A 17,072-nucleotide genomic window follows, 5' to 3' on the forward strand; every position below is an offset into this window, starting at 1 on the left:
TTTAGACAAGACTTTATTTATTTTGCTTCTTGCCAATACATCATATTTAGGACACTTAAAACATGTTGATCTTGAATCATTTTCATGTCATGCCAGTTGAATTCGGGGAAATAAAACAACAAAAACACAACAGAAAAATGGTCCTACAGTCAATACATTGATTACTGGCACATTCTTTGTCAACATTCTTTGTCAACATTCTTTGTCAACACTCTCAGTAGGGTCCCTTGGTCAAGCAAGAACAGAAACTAGTCTGAACTTAACCCGAAATTTACATAACGACAACAGTTGAGGATAATTAGTATTTGTGCTGCATGTATTTGTTGTGGCTTGCATTCCCCCTAAAACCAATCGTCTTCATTATCATTCCATCGGACATGATTGACAGGCAGCCGACATGTTTTAGTTCTGTTGAAGTTCAAAGCAAAACAATTGCTAAATAGCCTTAGCTGTGAAAATGAAGCAAGATGTTTGAGCACTACGGAGAGCAAATGTTATGCCTCCGCCTTCAGAGGAATGTTGGAATCTGAGTTTGAGAGGTTGTCTTCTGGAGAGATGCATTTCCACAAGCCGTATGTTTTGCCGACAGTTGTCTGCCACAAACGTAGAGTTCCGTCTTCACTGCCGCTGGCATATAACTCCCCATCAGGAGAAAACCTCACACAGTGTACTGGACCAAAATGTCCCTTGAACGATTCTAAAATGAAACAAAATGAAGGATTTACACAACAGTGAACATTATAACTTTCAACTGGAGGATTGTTAGGAGCCCAGGTGTCATTACAGTAGTCTCCCTTGGACATGATGCGATAATACTGACTGACTGAGTTTGGTTTTACGCTGCTTTTAGCAATTTTCCAGCAACATCACGGCGGGGGACACCAGAAATGGGCTTCACAAATTGTACCCGTGTGGGGATTTGAACCAAGGTCTTCGGCGTGACGAGCCAACGCTTTAACCACTAGGCTACCCCACCGCCCCGATGTGATAATAAAGGTTTTGAGGTGAGGTTAGGTGAAATGGGGTTTAGTGTCGCACTTAAGATTATTTTGCTGAAATGACGATGTGCATGCATGTGTGTGGCTGCTTGTTCCAGCCCAGACTTAAGCTGGTATTATAGTGCTAGCTCACTGAGATAACACCCCACAGTTAAGCATGAATACACTGACTCTGACCCGACCAGTCCTTGTTGTGCCCATTAATGCCGAAGCACCAGGCAGGGACCAACAAGTACCATATTGTAACGTCTTTTGGTATGACACGGCCAGGGATTGAACCCTCTCCGGGTGGTCACTCAAAACATAAAGGTTTTGAAGTCAGATGATGATGAGCTTTGTATGGTAATGGTGCAAACCCAGAAAAACATCTGGGTAAATCCCGGGTTCAAACTTATGCTTAACACATCAAGTCAGTTTAACACTCATACCACTGGGTCAAACATATTCCCCTAATCCTTTTGGTTCATGCATGTATCTGGAAACATATCATATTGCCAACATCGAGTGTTTAAAATCCCCACATTGTGCCAGTGTGAAGGCATCAAACATGTAATTTTATACTTATCCTGAATCATGCTAATTATGCTTGTCTCCTTCCTCTTGCAAATGATAGTGGAACACTTGAAATCCCTTGAAGTTCCTTTTGAAAAAGCGGAACGTAAAATCACTCACCCAGAGTAGCGTCCCTTCCCTCCCTTTGGCACCCAAAATGGTCACATGATCGGCCATACTTGTCACTCTCTCCGTATGTAAGCCCGACACCCGGATTTACAGGAAAAACCAGAGGGCTAACCTCATGAGTCAGGATAAGTATAAAATATCAATTTTAGTCAGAAAATTACATATTTTTCCTTATCCTGACTCATGCTAATTATGCTTGCAGAATCCGTCGGAAATGGTGGTGGGTCAAGCCACTTATAGATTCACTGGTTGTTGATTTACGTCCTGTTCTATCCCCCTTGGGAACTTATAACGGCACTTGTTGAAGATTCTTCCAACTTCTCTCTGATGAGTCTGGGGGACCACAACTTTTCAGATTTCTTCCGAAACTTCTCCCGACATTTTCGTGTGGATTTTAGATATACTAATATTCCATTAGTTATCTATTGCAACTCCATCTCATCCAGGGTCTATCACTCAAGCTAGTCTGTCCTAGACGTGTGCATGGAGTGGAGATGCGACCCTTCTTCATGTACAAGTATGTCCCATACATGTACAGGGTCTATCAGTCATGCTAGTCTGTCCTAGATGTGTGCATGGACTTTAACCATTTGCTCTCCAGAGCGTTGGTTTTCACAAGTCACGTGATAAAAAGGGAGAGATTTTCTCAGCGCCTTTGTGGAACCGTTAGTTGTTGTGCTACAACAAGTGGCCCAAACTGGTGAATGCCTGAGACATCTTCGGTGGCAATGTCTCTGAGATAGTGGTTGGTAAACACCGTGTTCGATCTCCAAAAGCAGCCCTCCATTATAGTTGTAATGGAGCAGTTTCCATGCAGAGCAAGTGTTGACGCCAGGGCTCTGACTTCATGTGGATTGGAGGCTTGTGGAGGCTCAAGTCCTGCTGCTTTATAGGCCCTTAGTATAACGGCTCTCATCCAGATCGATATAGTTGTCCTAGAGACTAGGGCATCTCAGTGGATAAGGGGATGAATAGGCGCTTGAATTTTCGTCTCCTTATTTTGTCCTTTGTAGGTAGACTTTTAGTGCTCTGACAGGTATCCTGTGGCCCAAGGACTGTAGAGAGTGCTGGGATGTGGAACTGTCTGTCAGGCTGGCCGGACAGTTGGTTCTTGGCAATAAAATCCCATCTCAGTCCTAGATATACGATGTCACGATGTGATGATTCAAATCGTGTTCGTTCGAAGTCCAGAGCATGTATTTCTGACATCCGTGCTGCTGTTGCTAGGGCGATAAGAAACAGCGTTTTCTGAGTCAGTAGTTCAAAGGATGTCCATTCTAGAGGCTCGTAGACATCACTGTTGAGTTGTTGTAGAACTATGTTGTGATCCAAGGCAGGAGCCTTGAATTTCTTTGTTGGTCTTCCAACTTGAACGAACGTAGTAGTGCCAGTATCTCTGGTACTTTGGTCAGCTTAACACCCGTCTTCATAGTGATAACTATGCTGAGAGTGTTGAACCTTTTAAGTGTCTCATCTGTCGCAGATGACACAGGTATTCCGCCACTTGAGGATGGGTTGCGTTTACTGCTGTAAAGCCTTTCTTCGTTGCATACTGTTCAAATCTCTGCCACTTGTCGTCGTACAAGTTGCGAGTGGATCTGTGTAGAGCTAGTGTTACTGCTTTCGGTGGTCTGGCGGAGTACCCTCTAGTCTTCAGGCAAGCTTTGATAAGCTCCACGTGTGTAGCTGGAACAATGCCGGATTCCCGTGAGCTTGCTTGGTGTGTGGATGGACGAGCAGGTTCGACCACTGTGATAGTTTCAGGGTTGGACTTCCGAGTTCTTGTATGAGGACGGGAAATCATTACCTCGCTGGCCAATAGGGCGCGCGACCAAAATCAGTTGCAGCTTTGTCGTCTGCTTGATTTTCTGTATTACTTGTGGTAGTAATGCTGGAGGTGGAAACGCATAAGCGTTTAGTCCTTCACATGAGATGCTTAAAGCGTCTGTTGCCCATGCCTGAGGATCCAGAATCGGAGAGACGAATGTTGGTAGTTGCTTGTTGCAAACAGGTCTACCAGTGGAGCTCCTATTGAGAGCCGGAACGCTTCTGGGTGTAACATCCACTCTGTCGGAGATGGTTGTAGTGGATGAGATAGGGCGTCTGCTATGACATTCTTTGCTCCTGGAATGTGGCATGCCTTCATGTAGATGTTTAGGTTGTCGACGATGCTGAACAGGAGAAAGCTGAGTTGTAGCAGACTTCTTGATCTTGTTGATCCTTGTTGATGTAGAATGCCACTGTGGAGTTGTCCGTGTGGACCCTGAGTCTTGCGTTCTTAGTACGCTGGACCAGTGTTGTAAAGCGTTGATCACTGCTGTCATCTCCAACATGTTGATGTGCAGACTCTGATCCTGACTCGACCACTTCCCTGCCGTCACTTTGTTGTCGAAGTGGGCACCCCATCCTTGTAGCGATGCATCTACGTAGAGATGAGTGTTGCAAACCGGCTCTGACAAAAAGGTTCCTCCACATACATTCGACTTCCGAGTCCACCATAGGAAGTATGGTTTCAGGCTGTCCGGTACTATCAGCGGAATCCATACTGTCGAGGTGGGCGTTCACAAATATTTGTAGTGGGCGCAGCTGTAGTCTCGCTCTGCGAGTCTTGTCTTGAGCTGAGTTGAGTAGACCAAGCATGCTTTGCCAAGCACGTAGTGTCAACGGAGAGAGCATTGCTTGAGATATCATATGTTGTATCTTGACCCAACGATCCTCTGGGACGACCGTGTCATTCTATGGTGTGATGAGCCATATTCCCAGAAATTGAAGATCCTGTTTTGGTTCCAACTCCGATTAGGAGATTACTAGCCATCTACTGCAATCATGTCCTACGCTGTAGGTATGTGGATCTAGGAGCCCTTGCCATGTCCATCATGGAAGCGGAGAGATGATCGATTCTGGAATCATGGCTTGAAGCTTGTCTCATCAATCTTCCGGTACTATGTAATGAAGATGTTGTCACCAGAAACCGAACAATGTGCAGCGATGATGCATAATACGTCGTCTCTAGATCAGCAAAATCTATGATGTACTGGGACTGCCATCGATGTGAAGTCTAGAAATCGTCTCACGCTTGCAAGTCCCCAGATAACCAATATTAAATCTGCTGACAGGGGAAGTCCTCTATGACCTGTGAAGACAGTCGAACCACGCTGTACCCTGCTAACTGGACTGTAAATGGAGCCTTACCCACATTGAAAGAGTTGTTTACAACTGTAGACGACTTGGCCTTGTCCGTAACCTTTCTGTTCGGCTTGTGCCGGAGTTACACGAGTGAACACATGTCTTGATGGCTGAGTGGAAGCGCGCGAAAAACTTCGTATTCTTCAACTTTATCATCTTTACTGCAGTCGTCATCTTATACAGATGTACTGTAAACTTGACCGTAACCGATGTCTCGCTGAGGAACTGCGACAATGCTGCTAACTGTCCCCTTGAAATCTTGTAACCCCTGTGATGAAAATTCATCTTCAGAGTTTCATCGGATGTTATCTGACATCGTTACTTCAGGTGTGGCGTCTCTTCCTTCAGCCACGCGTTGATCCAACATGGCCAACATCTAGTTGTAGTGTCCAGTTGCGTTATCTTCTTATCTTCCATCTTGAAGATCTATTATGGGATTCACTGATGATCTTGTAATCTCAAACCCTGATGTATCATGAAGGGCTCCGTATGATGAAGGGGAAATCTGCTATCGTTGAACGGCGGGACATGCTGACTCTGATTATAATCCTCCCCGTAAGTACCTGCGCGCAGGTTGATGAAGGTCCAAGTTGGAAGATCCGTATCTGCGCAGTCTGAAGAATCCTGGAGAACGACTGGATCTACTTCTGTGTTAGAATACTTCCTGCTGAGACGCTGAAACTGCGTGGAGGCTCCATCGTGGACTGCTGGCTTTTGTTGAATCCTCCAGGCTTCTAACCGCTGATACTTCTGACAGTAAGGATCTTCGTGAGCATAACCATTCGTGCAGGCCTTCATCCAAGAGAGCTTGTAAAGCTAATATTCCTTCACGCAGGCCGACTGTCATCGGAGGGGTCTGCTATGCTGAACTGACGTTAGTAGAGTTCTCCGACTTCTAACTTCAGACGGTGCAGTTGGACATTTCCTTATCTGAAGATCCATAATGACGTGAGTCTCTGTATGTAGATCTGTATGTGGAGCTGCGTGCAGGTGAACGGTCCCGGTGTGACCGTGTATTCCTCCTGGAGTCTTGAGATATCTCTCTAATCCTTCGCGCAGTCTTTTGATGGTCGTCAGAGTCCGATGGAGATGACGACTCATATCTGCGACGTCTGTAGGGTTCGGGAGAACGCCTCGATTCTTTCCTGCGTGAAGACTTCGTAGCAGCACTCTCTGGGGCGTCTCTGTCCGTGAGCCTTCGCGCAGGCTTCCTTCTTCATCCAAATGTGGTGGGGAGACTGTAGAGCCTTCACACAGGCTAGTAGACGTTGTAGCGGTCTTCATAGCAGCCTTCTCTTGAGCGAAGCGACGTTCCATCATCGATATCATCTGGTCTGTAACCTGTTGCATGAACAGTCCCGGGTTGAAGAACTGCGTTGTCTGAAGACACTGCTGCAGGGATGATGCATCTGATACTGAGGAGACGTCATCTAAGGCTCGCTGCACTCGTGAAGAGTTGACGCTGCTGCTATCTCTGGTACCCGTTGTCAGCGTTGATAGTAGGTCTTCTGTCAAAGTCTGCGCTAATACTGATGCCGATGTAGCTGTAGAAGCAGGCTTCGTCTTCTTGCTGACGACTGTGACTTCAGGTATGAGGATGGGGAGATCATCATACACGTCTGCTTCTTCCGGAGGTACAATCTCGGCAGAGAAAGACTTTGTCTTCTGTGTAGAGCTGATCTTAGATTTCGCTGAAGTCTTCATGGTAGTAGCCTTCTTCTTCTGCGAAAATGAAGATTTGGCCTTCTTCATCTGCGATGAGGTCAGCTCAGTAGACGATGATCTCTTATGACCTCCGGCGTTCACCTCTGGTACATCGACCTGCTCCTGAGAAGCGTTCAGCAATTCACTAGAATTATGAATATTTGCAGCAGTGGTTAACACACGGTTATCAGCGTAATCACTCGATTTAGACATGAATACCTACGTACCCAGTCCTTAGCACGTCTATGGATGGAAAAAAGGTAATTATTAAATTCAACAGAATTTTAATGTACACAACACTCACAGCGAGAGCTGAAAGAACATGAAACAGTGCTATTAGGACATAATAAATGAGGGTCAGCCGCAGACACTCGGTACCTACAATGAATACAAGTTTTCATCAATTGTAAACATGAAGAAAACACATGTCAAACAACAGAAATTTTTAGATCAAATTTCAAACCGTAATGTAGAATATAATCCTAAAAACCGTATACAGCAATAATTTTGATGTAAAGTCCGAAAATTAAAAAGGATATGTGCCGTATAGGGACCCAGTTGCTCTCACAACCGTCCTCAAGGGCGAAGAAGGAGAGAGTGACAAATATGGCCGATCATGTGACCATTTGGGCGCCAAAGGGAGGAAAGGGACGCTACTCTGGGTAAGTGATTTTACGTCCGCTTATTTAAAGGGAATTGACTGCCTGAGTATTGTTTTAGGCCGTTTTTAGCAATATTCCAGCAATATCACGGCGGGGGACACCAGAAATGGGCTTCACAAGTTGTACCCATGTGGGGAATCGAACCCGGTCTTCGGCGTGACGAGCGAACGCTTTAACCACTACCCCACCGCCTGGAACTTCAAGGGATTTCAAGTGTTCCACTATTTTTCATTCGCATAATTAGCAAGAGGAAGGAGACAAGCATAATTAGCACGAGTCAGGATAAGGAAAAATAAGAAATATATTGAGATACAGTGTTCTTACATTCTCCAAAGTTATATTGGAAAATTTCAAAACACAAACAGTTTCTATGGCTACTATTGTTACTTCCAATCTTACCAAGTTCTTCTCCAGTTTCGTAGTCGTACTTGTACATTTTGAAGTCCTCGCCTCCAGAAACAAAGATGTTCTTTGAAGGATGGAGAGACGATGAGTTTACAGGAGCTAGAGATTCATACTCCCTCTCGCTATCAAAACTGAAACAGGCACACGGTAGTGAGTACATAGGTTCAAAAGTTTATTCTCATCTAAGTTTTACACGGACGCTTTAGTTTAATTGTATTCCTAATAGTCTCAAAAATAAATGAACACAATACTTACGTATCAGAATTCCAAAAGCATGTTTTATGGCCATATGTGACCAGGAAGACACTTCCATCACGGGCCAACTCCAGGCTAGATGGCTGTGCTGGCAGATCAATCTTCCTCACCTCGGTACCACTGCTAACATCCCAGAGTCTGAAATACACACACATGAACTTATGACAGGATTGTTGTCACACATGTGAAGTAATACCTTGGCTAATTTCTCAATGTTGTAACACAGGTGAAGTAATACCTTGGCTAACGTCTCAATGTTGTCACACATGTGAAGTAATACCTTGGCTAATTTCTCAATGTTGTCACACATGTGAAGTAATACCTTGGCTAACTTCTCAATGTTGTAACACAGGCGTAGTAATACCTAAGCTAACTTCTCAATGTTGTAACACATGTGTAGTAATACAATGTTGTCACACAGGTGTAGTAATACTTCTCAGTGTTGTAATACATGTCAAGTAATACCTTGGCTAACTTCTCAATGTTGTCACACAGGTGTAGTAATACCTTGGCTAACTTCTCAATGTTGTAACACATGTGAAGTAATACCTTGGCTAACTTCTCAATGTTGTACACAGTGAAGTAATACCTTGGCTAACTTCTCAATGTTGTAACACATGTGTAGTAATACCTTGGCTAACTTCTCAATGTTGTCACACAGGTGTAGTAATACCTTGGCTAACTTCTCAATGTTGTCACACAGGTGTAGTAATACCTTGGCTAACTTCTCAATGTTGTCACACAGGTGTAGTAATACCTTGGCTAACTTCTCAATGTTGTCACACATGTGAAGTAATACCTTGGCTAACTTCTCAATGTTGTCACACAGGTGTAGTAATACCTTGGCTAACTTCTCAATGTTGTCACACATGTGAAGTAATACCTTGGCTAATTTCTCAATGTTGTTGTCACACAGGTGTAGTAATACCTTGGCTAACTTCTCAATGTTGTCACACATGTGAAGTAATACCTTGGCTAATTTCTCAATGTTGTCACACAGGTGTTAATACCTTGTAACTTCTCAATGTTGTCACACAGGTGTAGTAATACCTTGGCTAACTTCTCAATGTTGTCACACATGTGAAGTAATACCTTGGCTAATTTCTCAATGTTGTCACACATGTGTAGTAATACCTTGGCTAATTTCTCAATGTTGTCACACAGGTGTAGTAATACCTTGGCTAACTTCTCAATGTTGTCACACAGGTGTAGTAATACCTTGGCTAATTTCTCAATGTTGTCACACATGTGAAGTAATACCTTGGCTAATTTCTCAATGTTGTCACACATGTGAAGTAATACCTTGGCTAATTTCTCAATGTTGTCACACAGGTGTAGTAATACCTTGGCTAACTTCTCAATGTTGTAACACAGGTGTAGTAATACCTTGGATAACTTCTCAATGTTGTCACACAGGTGTAGTAATACCTTGGCTAATTTCTCAATGTTGTCACACATGTGAAGTAATACCTTGGCTAACTTCTCAATGTTGTCACACAGGTGTAGTAATACCTTGGCTAATGTTGTCACACATGTGAAGTAATACCTTGGCTAACTTCTCAATGTTGTAACACAGGTGTAGTAATACCTTGGCTAACTTCTCAATGTTGTCACACAGGTGTAGTAATACCTTGGCTAACTTCTCAATGTTGTCACACAGGTGTAGTAATAACTAGGCTAACTTCTCAATGTTGTAACACAGGTGTAGTAATACCTTGGCTAACTTCTCAATGTTGTCACACAGGTGTAGTAATACCTTGGCTAACTTCTCAATGTTGTCACACAGGTGTAGTAATAACTTGGCTAACTTCTCAATGTTGTCAAACAGGTGTAGTAATACCTTGGCTAACTTCTCAATGTTGTCACACAGGTGTAGTAATACCTTGGCTAACTTCTCAATGTTGTCACACAGGTGTAGTAATACCTTGGCTAACTTCTCAATGTTGTCACACAGGTGTAGTAATACCTTGGCTAACGTCTCAATGTTGTCACACAGGTGTAGTAATACCTTGGCTAACTTCTCAATGTTGTCAAACAGGTGTAGTAATACCTTGGCTAACTTCTCAATGTTGTCACACAGGTGTAGTAATACCTTGGCTAACTTCTCAATGTTGTCACACAGGTGTAGTAATACCTTGGCTAACTTCTCAATGTTGTCAAACATGTGTAGTAATACCTTGGCTAACTTCTCAATGTTGTCAAACAGGTGTAGTAATAACTAGGCTAACTTCTCAATGTTGTCACACATGTGAAGTAATACCTTGGCTAACTTCTCAATGTTGTCAAACATGTGTAGTAATACCTTGGCTAACTTCTCAATGTTGTCACACAGGTGTAGTAATACCTTGGCTAACTCCTCAATGTTGTCACACAGGTGTAGTAATACCTTGGCTAATTTCACATTGTTACATAAATAATCTTCTACAACTGCGACAGTAAGGGTTATGACAATACATATTTATGTATCAACAGGGGGGTTATGACAATACATCGTATTCGTTTGCTCTCCATAAAGCTTCGATGACAGCACGTGGAGCTGTACAACCCATGTTAACAAAGGATCACTACGTAAATCGAAATAGTGATACATGTTTTAGGATATTTTCTCAGTGAAACTAAACCATCTTAACAATGATGTTTAATTTGATGTGTAGACTTATCAAAAATAAAAGAGCTAAGAAATATGTACATCATATTGAATGAACTGTGCAAGATGTGACGAATCGTCACATCTTTCTGGCCTGTGGCAGAGGTACTATGCTGGCTGACCGCATGGAACTCTGGGTAGGAGAGTGACCAAGGCTAACTTCTCAGTGTTGTCACAGGTGTAGTAACACATGGCTGGGACGATACAAAGATAAGAATATTTTTCAGCATCACAGTTACCTACCTGACAGTTTTATCATCTGATATGCTGATGATAGATTTATCTCCCTTTGTGAACAAGGCTGATCGGACGTTGGCAGTGTGCCCACTTAATACGCGTGGCTCTGGAAATGTCAAAAAAGATTTCTACCAAACACATGTAACTCTCTCACACAGAGGCAAGGATTTACATCAAAACTTCATTTTTCAATCATGCTACACAAACTGTTTTGATCAAACTTCAACCATTTGACATCGAAAACTTATCACTCAGTGAAAATACCTCTTCAGAAGCAAGATTGTTTGTTTGCTTGTTTGCAACGTGGATCTTCACGACAGTCTCATGCCATGTCTTACTCAGTACAGTTGCACGAGGCATGACATAACTGAATCGTGTCCCTTGGCAGCTCCTGGATCCACTGATCATGTGTTACACTTGTAGACTGGCCTTGATTATGGCCATAGGTCTGTCAGCATTATACCCAGCTCCCAATACAGGTGAACATCTTAGGCCTGCATCACTTAATGCTTTCCCCAAACTTAAGAAGAATGTTATAGACCAAAAAGCCAACATGCTAGCTCTGTTCCAAGCAATGGCCCCCATGTCTTGCTGACATTCAAACCAAGCATCTACACCTACCTGCTTCTGGCTTTGACAGATCAAATATGCGGAGGTTTTTTTCCTGGGTTCCGGTGAGGAGGAAGTTGCTATCAGCGGAGAAATCCACACACTTCACAATGTGCTTGTGGGCGAAGGTGTGCATCTCCTCGCCCTTCTCTGCATCCCAGAGTTTGCTGGAAATACACACACTTTATTTCAGTTATATAAAAGATTTTCAGTACTTGCATGAAACATGAGTGAGTATGGTGGGCTATTCAAAAACAAATTTGTCATGCTAACGCATATTCCCAAAATATCCCGACTGTGTGGATACACTGATTTATGTGACTTTTTAAAGTTTTATGCTTCACTCAGCAATAGTTCAGCTACATCTGTACATACTTAATAATTCTGAACCCAGATTGGCATCATGAACAATATTCCGGGGCACTGGTTTACAATGACATCTAAATCAATCAATCACAAATTTGAGCATTTTATTGATTCTTGCTGCAGACTTGTAGTTTTGGCCTCTGTCATAAATAAATCTCTCTCAATGCACTTACACGCACATACACAGTATGAGGAGGAAAGATGTTCCTCGCAATTAAGGTTAACATTGTCTTCATTACAAGATTGTACTTGCTCCTAATTCTGTTATGTTTCATGCCCCACCTCAATCAAACTGTAATTATTTAGAGGCTATCTCTTGATTATCTTGAAATCTTGACAACTTCCTATATACACAACAAACCTAAAACAAGGAAATTGATGAAATGACACTGAAGTTGTAATGATAATAAATGTCTGTAAAATTGAAACCATGTGTGTATATCAATATCTGGTGTGTACACACTGGGTGATACATGCACCACTCTTTTATGGAGACTGTCAATCAACTTGCTTACTGCTGCCCTAGATACTGTAATCATAGTTATTTTCACGTTGGATTAATTTTCGCGCTTTTAGCTAAAAAAGATCGTGCACCAATAATCATACCAGCGAAATATTCATGGTCAAGTCATGACAAATACTCAAGTAGGAACAACATGCAATTTGTTTAATGCAGCAAATCAACAATTTGACCATGTGAACAAGACGTCAGAGCTGCAGATAAGATTTAGCTCATGTGGGTACTGTACCCACTGTATTTTATCATATTTTATGGGTATTATGAATGTTGAGTGGGTATTTCATTTTCCGTTACCCACTGCTTTCAAATATGTGCGTATTTCAGTCATTTTACACACCTAAGTATTACGTCATTGAGTAAGTTTACTAAGCAGGTATGTTCTGCCTTATGTCATACCTAATCAAAACCAACTTAAATATAATGGAAATGATTTCATAAAAACAAAACTCATCTTATACTGACAGTACAACACTAGTCCTATACTTACAGTACAACTTGATAGCAATCGCTGTCTTTTTCATTACGCAGTCGATTTTTATAAATATATTCCGTACGCACACTTGTTTTAAACTTTTTGCATATCTAACATTTTAAATGCGTAATTGGTACGCAAGAATGCATAATTGGAAATTTTCTATGCATATTTTACCCGGATACGCAGCTTATCTGGGCCTCTTGAGACGTGTTCATAAACAAGTGCTAGGACTCTCCACCTGAGAACATCCCACAAGTGCTGGGACTCTCCACCTGAGAACATCCCACAGGTGCGTTAATGGGGACATGTCAGCCCCTCAGCTGTAAATGAATGATGAATGACTAGATGTTGCATACAGACCACAGTATTGCGACAGTCACTGAGACACATAAGTATACAATTCCAGTGCTCATCCACCATCATCATCGTTATCATCTCTACAATGAAGAAAGTACACATGCCTACTCACGCAGTAAAATCTGCAGCACCGGTTGCAGCCCTGGTGGCATCTCGGTTCAGCGTGGCTCCCCACACGGCTCCCCCTTGTGACCCTCGAAGGTACCAATCCAGTCCCCTGTGTCACCCTGCCGCAACATTGGCTTTCCATCTAAAAATGAGTGACCAGAGCACTAGGAGAATATTCAGACTCACCAGAAAATACACATCACAATCTTGCGGTCATATTATGTGTATCATGATACAGATATAAGCTGGTGATAGAAAATGAAAGTTCAATGTAATAATAATGATGATAATAACAACAATCACAATATAATCGCAACAAGTGCAAGTGTATATTTGTTAAATTATTTAAGGAATGGTACTACATTAACATAACAGCATCCATTTCCAAATTTCCTGAATACCACTACCAGCAGTTTTCGAGCTTCAGTTCTAATAGATATTGGCTTTTGATTCTGACAAATCCTTAATCTTAAATATTCATTCCTACAGAACACAACTTCCCACCAGAATGTACTGCAGTCAAACGGTGACTTGTAAACTGTCTTTAACCTACGATGTATCCAGCAACATACCAAAGTGCTACACTTGTGTTAGTAACTATTTTAAAGATACACAATATTGTAATATAATGATGGTAGGATATATTTTCCTTGTTAAATAATTGCACAAGATACAACTCTTTGAAGTTTTAATATCAAATCGTTTCTTATTAAATCACTGGCAGATTGGTGTCACTAATGCAGGGGGTTATCCATTGACCCCATAATGGCAAGGGATGACATTATATAAAACTTCAACTTATGGTTAATCCTGTTTATTAAACATGTAAAAAGACAGAGTGAGATTCTTGATAGACATTTATTTGTGAATATAAGACGAGTATATGGATGGCAATTTCTTCTTCATTGCATAACACGACAAAAGTAGCCCAGAAAGGTCGCCCATAACATTTACTTTTTAGTATTTCTATAGACAGATACCATCTATTACATGGTCTCTGCTATAGACAACACATGTATTAACTTCTGAAAAACTCTTTTTTTCCTCATGGTCTTTGAAAGTTTCAGGGCAAAGATATATTAAAATAGGGGACAAGAAACTGGCATCACACGTGGTAATAATGGTATCCGTGACGGGAAATGAACCCGAGCAAAACTTTTCCGTGTTTTGTCTTTTAGTACGAATGCTTCACCAAAATATATTTCAACAAAATAAACTGTTTCAGCATCTGGCTTTATCATCATCAGGCATATCATTGGAAAAAGATGTGAAGAATTTAATGTTACACCATTAAAATCACTCCTCGAATCTATATCAAGACAAAAACACATCTCGTGGCATGCCGATATGTCATGCTGTCTTTCGGTACAGGTGCGAGCACGTGCCCATATTGAACGCTATTTAGGTCGCAGCTAGAAGTTATGCTCTACTACAAGCCAAAGATGTATTCAAACCTTTGCAAGCGCTTATGCTGAAATATCCATACGGAGTTATGTCACTAAAATTCAAATAAACAACTGGTCGAGTATGTCCACTGCAAGTCAGCGGTGTTTGTCGCAGAGCCGACATGTTGAATGTTTACTTCCGGGATGGTGTCGCGCATGTGTTTTGCTAACATCCCCCGGAACTATGAAAAGTTGACGCTTGCGTACTTGCTTGAAATGGCGGGTAAAGTGAAACTGAGAGCAGAACTGAGACTGGACATTGGATTTTGATAACATTCTGATTGTAGGTATTGGTCAGAAGAATGAATGAGGATGTAAAGGAAACATTTCTATTGTTTCACATAACTGACTTGATAAGTTAAAATGTGTTGCTAAACTGCAATTAAGAATATCGTTGATAAATGAAAACATTTTCATTTTATGACTTGCCAGATCATGATTCAAATTTCAAGATTGTTTGCGAAGAAATGAGCATGTTCAGCATATGTGTTCATATCTTTCAGCAGCACAAATACTTTCGTATGAAGTTTAAAGATATGATGCTGTCTTAAGATTAATTGTACGTAGTGTCTGATAATATTCCACTACTCCGATTTGACACCTTGTCTGTTTGTAATTTTTGTTAATGCCTGTGCGGTTTTGTACTCTAGAAGTTTTTTCATGTACCATTTTTGGGGGTATATTTCTCAACATATTTACAGTTAAACTACAATGTGTTTATTTGTTCACAGTGGTTGTCCTGTATGCAAATGGTTACTAATCGTCTTGTCAGCACCTTGAACTTTAGGCGGATCATTAACAATTTGTTTTCATTTTTTCCCAAAGCTGCCTTTTAAGTTTTGGAACATAAATAACTTCATAAAATGAAATATAAATGCATGATTATGATGACAAAGTAATGTCCTGTCCAAAGTTGGTAGAATAAAGAAAATTTCCTGATAACACAAGTCTGCAAATTCGTTGTTATTTCACAATGTCCATCTGTTAACTAGCACAGAGAAAGGTGTGAAATAACTGAAGTATTTTATGTCAAACAGGAATGTTGTCTGTAACTGTTATCACCTTATGATGTATACATTACAGATGAACTCCATCAACCTCATCATGTGAAACCTCTCATTCAGTTGATCAAATCATAAGACAGAAGCTCACAAGTCAGTCAACCTCCTTTAACAATGGCCGATGATGTGGTCCAGGAAGATGACTTTGATTTATACACAGACATGATATGTGAAGACTCAAAACTAGCACTTGTTGCCTGCAGATCTTTACCCAAATCCGTTCCAGTGCCAGTTTCTCCCCTTGGTCCATCACCAGATTTGAAACATATGTCACCAGATTTGAAACCACCATCACCAGATTTGAAACCTCCGTCAACAAATTTGAAACCACTGTCACAAGATGTAAAACCTCAGTCCCTGGTCCCTAACAAGCCTCCACCGGAAGAGGAAAGTTTGGACTTATATTCTGACATCATAACTGACAACCTTAGACCCGAACAGTCATCATCTTCAGGTGACAAGTTGCTTGCATCAAGCTGTGCTGGTTTGTCATCTAGTGTAGTTTGTGATGGTGTTGCTACTGCCAGGAGTGGATCTTCAGTAAAGCCTGGTGAGGAGGACAGCAACCTGGACCTGTACACAGAGATCCTTAGTGATGAACTACAGCAGCGACACGACTCCCAAATACAGGCACGTTTTCTATACCTAGAATTAGACTAGTAGGTTTGATCATGTTGATGGGGGGTCACTGGTATATTACAGGTAGAAGATCCCGTGTATTCTGGCTGCATCACTTTCAGGTGCCACAAGCAATGTCTGTCAGCATCCACTAGCAAAAGTTTGATTTTCTTCCAAAGAACAGTTGTGCTTTGGTACATTCTAATAGATTTTCATGTATACGGTACATCCATGAACTTTATGTCTTTATGATAACATCATATCAGAAATCAATGAAGTTGAAACTAAACATACTTGTTCCCATCAATGATAACACTGAGGTTCAAATCCAAATTAGTTTATGGCAGCCACATCAGACATATTGTTATTCCATTCAGTTTGGTACACACATAGGTTTTATATTTTTTACCATATACCTTTTACAATTCAATGATAATGTTAGCTGATATATCTTATGACCATTTTCATCGATTAAATTTGGTCTTTGATTAGTTGTTGGATTTAACAGGAATGTTCTGCTCCTGCATCATGTGCTTAATTTATCATTTTGACCTTTGTCTCAAAGTGTACTACCCGGTTAACTTCTTTTCTGAACTTGCTAGACAAAGGAGCTGAAGTTTGGCATGTATGTTCATCTTGATGGTGATATATTTTGTTTATATCAAGAGGTTGTCCATGTCTAGTTGACTATATATCCCAGTGAGCCGTAAGCGTTCCACCCGTAACCCCCGCTTGAAA

The 17,072-nt window shown here is 41.4% G+C and overlaps 1 protein-coding gene and 1 long non-coding RNA gene across 2 annotated transcripts; one reads left to right on the forward strand and one right to left on the reverse strand.

Moving 5' to 3' along the window:
- On the reverse strand, positions 1 to 14,796 carry LOC124279815 (serine-threonine kinase receptor-associated protein-like). The gene is given in 8 exon segments (XM_046715693.1): positions 1 to 697; positions 7,631 to 7,767; positions 7,892 to 8,029; positions 10,782 to 10,881; positions 11,397 to 11,551; positions 13,215 to 13,285; positions 13,288 to 13,352; positions 14,665 to 14,796. Coding segments are annotated over 8 exon segments (984 nt in total). The 5' UTR covers positions 14,780 to 14,796; the 3' UTR covers positions 1 to 494.
- A 49-nt stretch (positions 14,797 to 14,845) lies between these two features.
- On the forward strand, positions 14,846 to 16,340 carry LOC124279816. The gene is made up of 3 exons (XR_006899489.1): positions 14,846 to 14,938; positions 15,387 to 15,422; positions 15,739 to 16,340. It is a non-coding gene; the product is annotated as an uncharacterized LOC124279816 (long non-coding RNA).
- Positions 16,341 to 17,072: the final 732 nt, after the last annotated feature.

The sequence above is a fragment of the Haliotis rubra genome, unplaced genomic scaffold, assembly GCF_003918875.1.
Source record: "Haliotis rubra isolate DU_JTF1 unplaced genomic scaffold, ASM391887v1 Scf257, whole genome shotgun sequence".
NCBI lineage: Eukaryota > Metazoa > Mollusca > Gastropoda > Lepetellida > Haliotidae > Haliotis > Haliotis rubra.